Raw genomic sequence first — 9,642 nt, 5'->3', positions numbered from 1 at the left:
TTCTTAACTTCTCCGAGCCTGGTTCCTTATTTGTCAATAACAGGAATGATAACATTCTCAGGGACTTGTTATGAAAATTAAATTACATAATAGATGTAAGCTTCTTGGCAAAATGCTAGTTGTTCAGTTGCCTGCTATTATTCTAATATTATCATTGTTATTATTATTTTGTTATTCCAGGCAGGAGAAGATTTTTCTCCCTGAAGGATCACTCTTGGGAATCTCCTCAAAGTGGGGTCCTGCCCAGCAGCTGGGCGTCACCTGGGAGCTGGTTAGAGATGCAGATGCCCGACCCCAGAGACACTGAATTGAAATCTGCATTTTAGCAAGATCCCAAGGTGCTTCATTTGCACAATCAAGTTCAAAAACACTGTTCAAAGTCACACGTACTGTTTTCTTCCTGCCTCTGATTTCAGGAGTCTTCCCAGAAGGTTTCTAAGTCCTGGCACCCCAGAATCTGACTCTTTCCTCTGCGACAGCAGCTTTTCGCCCTTCTAAGTGCAGAGGAGGAACCCAGCTCATTCTGGTGCACGTCCAGCTGAGCAGATTACGGGGAGGGATTCCTGAAGTCCTTTGGCTCCTTCGCGGAGATCTGAACACGTGCCTGGGGAGCCAGGGGATGGACCCAAACTCCATCTTGCTTTCTCCTCAGACCCGGACCTGCTCCCACCTGGCAGAACCCTGTATGGAAGGAGAGAGAAGCCCATCTCCCCAAGAGCTGGGTAGAGACTCCCCCTTTCCCTGGAACCAGGTCCCCAGCTCCAGCCTTGCCGACCCCACCTGGTTTGGGAATGAGCACGTCCAGGCAAAGAGAGCCAGAGTGGAGACCATCATCCGAGGCATGTGTCTCTCCCCCGGCCCTCCTGTGCCAGGCAATGCCCGAGCCAGGGCCAGCCTGTGCTGCCTAGAGAAGGCCCGAGAGCGCAAGAGAAAGCAGAGCCTTCCCATGCAGCAAGGCACCCTGAAGCCAGGCCCTGCCCGGGCCGGGGGCAACAGGAAAAGGGGCCCTTGGGTGAGAGAACAACTTCACCTGCTGAAGCAACAGCTAAGACATCTGCAAGCGCACATCCTGCAGGCTGCTGAGCCCAGGGACGCAGCTCAGGGCCCAGGAGGTGCTGACAAGGGGAAAGGCCCCCTGAGTGTGAAGCAGACGAATGGCTGTGGGTCCAGCCCCTGGGCTATGGACGGTGGCCACCACCAGGGTTCCAGTAAGGACCTCTCTCGGGCAGAAAAACATAGAGTGTCTGAGGTCGAATACCAGTCTGGGGAGCCCAGGTTCCTTCCTTCAGGAGCACAGGCTTTGCTGGAGGTTCTGAGGAAAGAACTGACGGGGGCAGTGTCCCAGGCTGTGGACTCGGTATTACAAAAGATGCTGTTGGATCCGCCAGGCCACCTGGCTCAGCTGTGCAGAAGCTTCCAGGGGCTAGTGCCAGAGGGCAAAGGTGAGCCCTCACCTCCTGGGGGAGGTGTCTATAAAGGTCCATTTGCTCTGGCCGCCTTGCCCAGAGGCGTCCAGCCAGAAGCTGGGGTCCCATTGGGAAACTTACCACTGGCTAAGCCTCCAGATTCTCCTAGGTACCCTATCTCTCCGCGAGTGATCTCCAAATCCTATGAGGGTCCCCCAGCAAACCGTCCCTTGACTATGCCTTCCCACGTCCAGGAAAATCAGATTCTTAGCCATCTGCTGGGTCCTGGACCCAATGGCCACTGGAGCGGCGGTCCTCCCCAGGACTCATCTTCCCAAAGTCACCCCTCCTCCGAGTCTGCCCCACGGCCTTGGGGAGCTTCCAAACTGCGACCATCGGTGTTGAGCCAGCAGCAGTGCCCCCTGCCTTTTACCTCCACCCGTCTGGAAAGCCTGCCCCTTCTTCCCTCGGTGAAGATGGAGCAGGGCGGCCTGCAGGCTCTCTCGGAGGCACTTCCTTTCTCTTCTGTCCACATATCCTTTACTAGTGATTGAAGTTCTCATTGGCACTGCCCAGAGAAACAGGAACACTGGAAGTTGAGCGGGGGGTGGTACAAATAACCATACTGCATACGGAATAGCTTTGCATTCCCATGTCTTCCCACAGGGCGTTCATTACCTGCGGCTCACAGTTCATTAGTTTTAAAGCGATGCCTACATTCTGGAATTTAAGGATCCTGGGAAGGTTCATTTATCTTCTTTTGTGACCTATCAGATACTGCCACTATTGACTTAATTCCTTTGGGTCCGAAAGGGTTTTGTTTGTTTTTAAACTCAAATGGGCTTCCGAAGTATGATAAATACCTTATAGGAGGAAGAACCCCACAATTTGGTTGTCAGCTGACCAGACACCTAGGCAGAGGGTCAAGGGAAAGACCTCATCTTAGGTATGGCTTCCCCAACCCCACGGCTCTAGGCAAAAAGGCTGCACTGTCTAGATAATTCATGGGGAACATACGAGGGACCAGGAACTGCTGGGGCAGAAAGGAAAGGAGTTTTCCTCAAGGACCAGACCCAGAGAGGCAGCTGGAAGGGGTCAGAGCCCTTCAGTTTAAGGAGCAGCTTCCAAGCTGTAGCCAAGTAGGCTAGAGGTGGGGAGCTGGGCACATGGAGGGAGAGGAGACCCCCATGAGGAAGCCTGAGAGGCCCAGGCTGATCTTCAGGGGTCTGGATCTCATCGCATCATCTTTGCAACACTTAGGCTGACCCCATTTTCTTAAAGTGTTTCCCAGAGTAACCCTCAGAATTTTTTTTTTTTTTTTTTTTTTGAGACAGAGTCTCACTGTATTGCCCGGGCTAGAGTGAGTGCCGTGGCGTCATCTTAGCTCACAGCAACCTCAAACTCCTGGGCTCAAGCGATCCTCCTGCCTCAGCCTCCCGAGTAGCTGGGACTACAGGCATGTGCCACCATGCCCGGCTAGTTTTTTCTATATATTTTTAGTTGTCCAATTAATTTCCTTCTATTTTTAGTAGAGACAGGGTCTCACTCTTGCTCAGGCTGGTTTCGAACTCCTGAGCTCAAACAATCCACCCGCCTCGGCCTCCCAGAGAGCTAGGATTACAGGCGTGAGCCACCGCGCCCGGCCAACCCTCAGAATATTAATAGTTGTTGAGTTATAAGAAAAAGCAGCCTGGGCAAATACTGGTTGAGTTTCTTTGCTGGGGGACTTCTCAGAGCCTTTAACATGCTGAAGTCCAATGGAAGCTCTAAGAGGAAAATGTATTCGGCCCCAAACTCATATGACCAAAGAACCCTCTTCCAACAAGCATCTTGCAAGACTAAAGTTCCTGAGAACATATTTTGGATGTTGCTTTTTTAGAGATGTGCTCACATTGCTGCTTCTCGTGGGCAGCCTTGAGCTGAGTCTCCAGAGGTTGATGTGTCTGTGGAGTCGCATATCCCGGTGTGAAGAGTCCTGTGCTCTGCCTGGCAACCGCAGTGAGGGTGGCAGGACCCGGCGAGGCCAGCTCAGGCCCACGCCATACCCGGCTCTTGTGTCCTAAATGCTACGAGCGCCCCCTGCTGGCTGAAGGTGCTGGATACACCCGGAAGCTTTCCTGGAAGGCAGCGAGCGACCATAAAACCGAGGCTAAGAACACTTCACTTGCCATTACTGCCTCTTCAGGCAGTAGGGAATCTTCTTGGAGGCAGAGAGATACCAGCACAGATAGATTTTCTGTGTGTGAAAGTTTACCTGTCTGGGCTCTTGATAAGCACTGGTTAAGATTCCCTGTTACATTCAGGCAGAGGCCAAAGAACCTCAAGAAGACTCAGTCCCCAAAGATTTGCTGGTATTTGTTGAGCCTGTATCTACATGTGCCTGTCCCTGCCACATAAAATGGGGATTGGGCTCACAGAGCTTCAGGAGGTTTCAGGGCCCATCCTAAGAAAGACCTAAACCAGGCTCGGCTCTGCGGGTGAAGCGCTAGGCAGCATCCTTGCCCCCAGCTCTTCCCTCATCCCTACTGCCTGTATTCCAGCACTAGAGATCTATTCCTGCGGGCCATGAAAGCCACCTAAGAGCAAGCTGCTCTAAAGTGCTAAAAGAACTTTCACAGTCACATGCCATCCCTGCGACCAGTGGGGCAGGTGTGAAGATCACAACGAGGGTAGCACTTCCTCTGTGGTAGGCACTGCTACTAGCAGTTCACATGTACATGTCCACCACCACTTACCCACAATTCTGAAATCCAAAAAGCTCTGAAAAGCCCTGATTTTTTCCCCCTAAGATTGATGCAATCTTTTTTGGTGGCAAAACCTGACCTGCAGTGATTGGAGGCTATTTATAGACTTTATCCCACATAGTAGTCATACGTGTTGCCGTGGAAATATCAGTGCACTGGATTACAGGCTGCCTCTGCTGTGGATGTTAATGAGCATACGGTATACACATTATATTACCTTTATAAGTTAACAGAAATTCTGAAATTTGAACTCCATTTGGCAAAGCCGTATCTCAGATAAGGGGTTGGGGGCCTGTATTATCTCACGATCTCCAGCATCCACTCCAGGATCAGGTATCTGAAAGGCAGGGACAGAGCAGTGAACTAACTTGCCCAAAGTCACAAGATAGATAAGTCAGGACCCAGAATTCAAACCCAGGATCTGACAGCCACACACAAGCTTTAACCACTATACTATATATAGATCTTAGAAATGAGGCCCAGAGCAGTTAATTGGCTTGCCCAGGGTCACAGATAATAGATGACTCAGTGTCTGAAACTGGGTCTTTGGACTCCCAAATCCAGGATTCTTTCCGCAACATTTATGAACCTGCAGGAAGGATTAGAAAGACCAATAGGGCAGGAGTCAGGAGTCTATACCCCACAGCCTGGGTGCCTGGGCCAGCTATAATCAGAGTTGGTTGGTTTGGTTTTTTTGTGCCAAAGTGATTTATTCTGTGGGGAAGTTTTAATCGTCCTAAGTTACAGCTCTCAGACCAGAGTTCCAGGTTACTCTGTGAAATGCTTCTCACCCAGCCTGAGGACTGTCCCTGGGAATGCTAAGCGTCCTTGCGTAAGAATCTTTATTTCCCTCCCACCCTTGTGCTAGGCAGTCACACCGCAGGTCCTCTGCTCTTGTTAAAGGGGGAGGACTTTGTTCCCTGAGTGAGGTGTGGCTTGGAATATAATTTCCATACATGTGTATGGATTAAGGTTGATTGTTCACTCACTCACTCTTTCATCCAATAAACATTTATTGAGCACCTACTATGTTCCTAGCACTGGGCTAGGCACGTGGAACTACAGAGATAAAAAGATAAGGACCTTGCCCTCAAGGAGCTCACAGTCTAAATCGGGAGACAAACATGCAGTAAAGATTCCAATAAGGTCATTGCCACAACACAGGTTTGTACAAAGGGTCTTGGTAGCTCAGGGTAAGGAAGGCCTAATTTGGCAAGGGACGGTTTCACAGAGGAGGGAGCTTCTGAGCTGAGCCTTGAAGGATGAGGGAAAGTTCTGTCAGGCACATGGAGAGCAGGTGCAGCCCAACAGTTCAAGCTTCTTGAGCAAAAGAGCAGAATGTGAGCTGATACTCAGTCTGGTTAGGTGCTTGCTGGCTTAACCACTGTAAAGGCAGTTACAAGAATGAGAGCCAGAAGGGGGACCATCTAGTTGACTCCTCTCATTTTATAGATGAAGAAACTGAGGCAGAGAGGGGTAGTAAATCTCTATTTGGGGTTTCAAAATGGTTTATCTGGGATAGAACTGCCATCTCTTCCCACCCTATTCTGACAGTACACACACACGCACAAAGTACAATAAATTGTATTTGATATCATATATGCCATATAACTTTTACGCATCAACATTTTTAAAATTCTGTAACTTAACTGTGCATATATGGTATCCAGTTTAACTGATCAGAGTTTCCAGAGACAGAAAAATGGAGCAAGTATACCATTCAACCAGAAAAAAAAAAAAAAGATAAAATAGAAATCCCAAGGAACAGGACTATTTGGATGATCTGATAAAACTGTTTGATAAACTTGTGTTTTAAATCGTGAATTTTCCTTGACAGTGAGATAAATCCAGGAGGGTCTAAACCCTGGTCATTTGAAGAAGGCCAAACTAATGTTCTTCTTCACACGATACCCTAGCTCCAACCTCCTGAAGGCATATTTCCCTGATGTTCAGGTAAAGTCACGCAATCAAGCTCAGCCTCTGCAGTGTTTTGCCTGGTGTGAGGCAAGTCCTAGGTCATCATATGTGCCCATCAATCTCCCCTTTGTGTTGCTGGTGGAATCAGTGCACTTTCCATTTCTGGGATGAGACTCTGCCCAAATAATCGTGAGTAACTTTAGGCTAGGCAGGTTGGGTATCTGAATTTTTAAGCTTTTGAGCTGTAGATAAACCCAGAAACACATGAGAAGGGAAAGTAGAGAGAGAAATGCTAGTAAATGGCATTTTTGGCCTAGTTTTCTGTCTTTGCTAGGGACGTTATGAATAAGAAAGAATATATAAAGAGTCAGACACTCTCAAATTTATATTCAAATTGCTATGTTTCAAAACTGAGTGAAAGTACACACAGATCAAATGTGACATTAAGGAAAGTCAAATTGATTGTTGGAACCAGACCTCACTTGTTCCCCAAAAAAAGTTTCTTTGTTTTTTGAGACAGAGTCTCACTCTGTTGCCCGGGCTTGAGTGCCGTGGCGTCAGGCAAACTCACAGCAACCTCAAACTCCTGGGCTCAAGCAATCCTACTGCCTCAGCCTCCCAAGTAGCTGGGACAACAGGCATCTGCCACCATGCCTGGCTAATTTTTTTTTTCTATATATTTTTAGCTGTCCAATTAATTTCTATTTTTGGTAGAGACAGGGTCTCGCTCTTGCTCAGGCTGTTCTCGAACTCCTGAGCTCAAACGATCCGCCCGCCTCGGCGTCCCAGAGTGCTAGGATTACAGGCGTGAGCCACCACGCCCAGCCCCCAAAAACATTTCTGAGGGCCTCCTCTGCCCTGGGTGTTGGGTTAGGGGCTGTTAATACTTTGGATGTGTATCATTCAAGTTTTTCAGGTCTCTTCCTTATAATCAGTTACTTGGTTGATCCCTGCAGCGAACTGATTTCAATTCATTCTGCAACTCCAAGCTGTCAGTAAACTGCTCTCTGACTTGCACCCTTCCCCCACTTCCTTTGGCCCTTTACCCAGGCAGAAGGCTCCAGGGCTGCCATGCAATCTGTCTGGGTGCAGCAAAAGCTGGCACCACACTGGCCTTGACCCTCACTAAGTCACACTGAGACACCATGGAAAGCTTTTCATGGGTGAAAAACCTTCATGAACTAGCATATCAAAAAACATTTATTTTTTCTAGTGGGTATTGTAGCTAATTCAGATTTTTTTTAGTATAACTGAATAGGCTTAGAAAATAGCCGGGATTTCTTTTTTTTTTTTAATGGAAGCCCTTGCTAATGTTGGCTGAAGCCATTCATATTAACCCTTATGTTGAACTGGAAGCGGACAGTCTGATTCTGAGCGCTCATGGCAAATGTCTGACCTGACGGACCCCTTGTTTGTACAGTTCAATCGCTGCATTACCTCCCAGATGATCAAGTGGTTCAGCAACTTTCGTGAGTTTTATTACATCCAAATGGAAAAATATGCTCGGCAAGCAATTTCAGATGGTGTTACAAATCCCAAAATGCTGGTGGTTCTCCGAGATTCAGAACTTTTCCGAGCTCTCAATATGCACTATAACAAGGGAAATGACTTTGAGGTAAGACCACGTACGGGGATCCCATGAGGTCTGATGAGTGTCTTCCCTATGTGACTGGAGCTCTAGAAAGATCCCCTTCTGTGTGTGTCCTTAAGTTACTGAGAGCCAGGGCAGCCTGGGGCCAATCTCCGTATCATCCACCTCAACATCTTTTAGGCGACATGTGGATGCAGCACACTGAATATATAGCCAGTCTTCATTCTGAAACTTAAGCAGAGGTCTGCCAGGTGTTATGTCACTTTAGACTTACTACTCTGAAATTATCACGTTTTATAACTATTGACCTTTTTGCCTTAGTGCCAGGAGGCTCAGGAATGAATGCTGGGCTCTGTCGTAACACCTGGTCTTGGCCTAGGTTTTCTGAAAAATTTCTGTTCATCATTTGACTCTTATCTGTATTCTCGCTTGACCAGTTTTATTTATGGGGCCTTCCATGGCAAGTCCCCTTAGATCCTTTCTGGAAAGGACAAAGTATACTCAAGCTTCTCAGTCCCTTGGGGATCTCTATGAAGGCACACTGGTGGCACCTTAGAAGTTAAGTGTCAGTAAAGGGTGAGTCTAAGTGTCACTGGTGCAAATTCCTAATCAAGGGACACACGGTGCCTCATGCACAGGTGTCAGCTGTTAGGCCGGCATCTTATTCTGCAGGTGCCAGTTGTGTCTGGTCACAGATTACACTTCCCTTTTCCTGCCTTTCTCACCTGACTGTGATCACAAAGAGCAGTTCATTGATACTTCCAAGAAATATAAGAACTACTGGCATCCACTGGTCGAATGCTCAGTCAGAATATGTTTGGAAAGCTAAGCCTACCTGTGGGGAACATGGACCGTGCCTCCTTTCTGAGGCTTGAGAGGTCAGGGCCAGTACAGGGTGGGTGGCACTGCCACATCTTTCCACACAGGGACAGTCATTTGGCATACAGTGGCAGCAAGCCCCAAGCCAAGCTGGATCTGGAGGACCTGTAGGACACCCCATCATTCATGGTGCCAGTCTAGGTAAGGGTCCTGGAACAGCCCCCCTCAACTGGCTTTGAAAATAGGAACATTAAGCCCTTCAGATCCAGCCCTAAAAGGTGGTGGGATGAGGAATGACAGTCCCAAGATTTTTTCCTTTCCACAATAGGTACTAAGGGAAAGAATTTGAAAACCACTTTGAGCCACAGATTTAATTTCAGTAAGATTTTCCTACTTACTTACTAAAAAGTCACCCATTGGTGGAATCAGCAACTCCTAAAAAGGGAGTTTCTCTTATTCACTTTCTCCCAGGGCTGTCTCATTGAACTGTCATATTAATGTTTGTGTTTGATGGGGAGCGGGGGATTCCCAGGCTGCAGAAATCAGGGGCCAGTAGAGCAGGGATGCTCTTCACCCACTACCAACAGGCAGCATCCGCTAGTGAGTTCTCTGCGGCACCAGTGCTTCCCAGCCTCACGTCTTTTCTCTCTTGTGGGTCTCTTTGGGAATGCAGGTCCCAGATTGCTTCTTGGAAATCGCCAGCTTGACATTACAGGAGTTCTTCAGGGCTGTCTCCGCAGGGAAAGACTCAGATCCTTCCTGGAAGAAACCCATTTATAAAATTATTTCGAAACTGGACAGTGACATCCCAGAGATACTTAAATCTTCCAGCTATTCCCAGGAGCTGTTGCAGAGTTAAGATCCCACAAAGTAAGGAGTGACTGGCCAGGGTTTCCTGGGTTTGTCTTAAATGGTAGGTTAGCTGTAGTCATATTAAAAAAAAAAAAAGAAAAAGCACAAGGAACCCCCTCCCCAGCATACACACCAAATAGGTACTATTACAGTTTTTTTTTTTTTTTTTTTGAGACAGAGTCTCACCGTGTTGCCCGGGCTAGAGTGCCGTGGCGTCATCCTCGCTCACAGCAACCTCAAACTCCTGGGCTCAAGGGATCCTCCTGCCTCAGCCTCCCGAGTAGCTGGGACTACAGGCATGCGCCACCATGCC

At 48.1% G+C, this 9,642-nt stretch overlaps 1 protein-coding gene across 1 annotated transcript; it reads left to right on the top strand.

Moving 5' to 3' along the window:
- The first annotated feature begins 619 nt into the window (after window positions 1-619).
- Window positions 620-9,336, top strand: PROX2 (prospero homeobox 2). The gene is given in 4 exon segments (XM_012656056.1): window positions 620-1,952; window positions 5,988-6,103; window positions 7,488-7,682; window positions 9,151-9,336. Coding segments are annotated over 4 exon segments (1,830 nt in total).
- The last annotated feature ends 306 nt before the right edge of the window (window positions 9,337-9,642 follow it).

Source organism: Propithecus coquereli, unplaced genomic scaffold (genome assembly GCF_000956105.1).
Source record: "Propithecus coquereli isolate 6110/MARCELLA unplaced genomic scaffold, Pcoq_1.0 Scaffold5, whole genome shotgun sequence".
In the NCBI taxonomy this organism is placed as follows: domain Eukaryota; kingdom Metazoa; phylum Chordata; class Mammalia; order Primates; family Indriidae; genus Propithecus; species Propithecus coquereli.
This window is presented reverse-complemented; position numbering and strand designations above follow the sequence as displayed.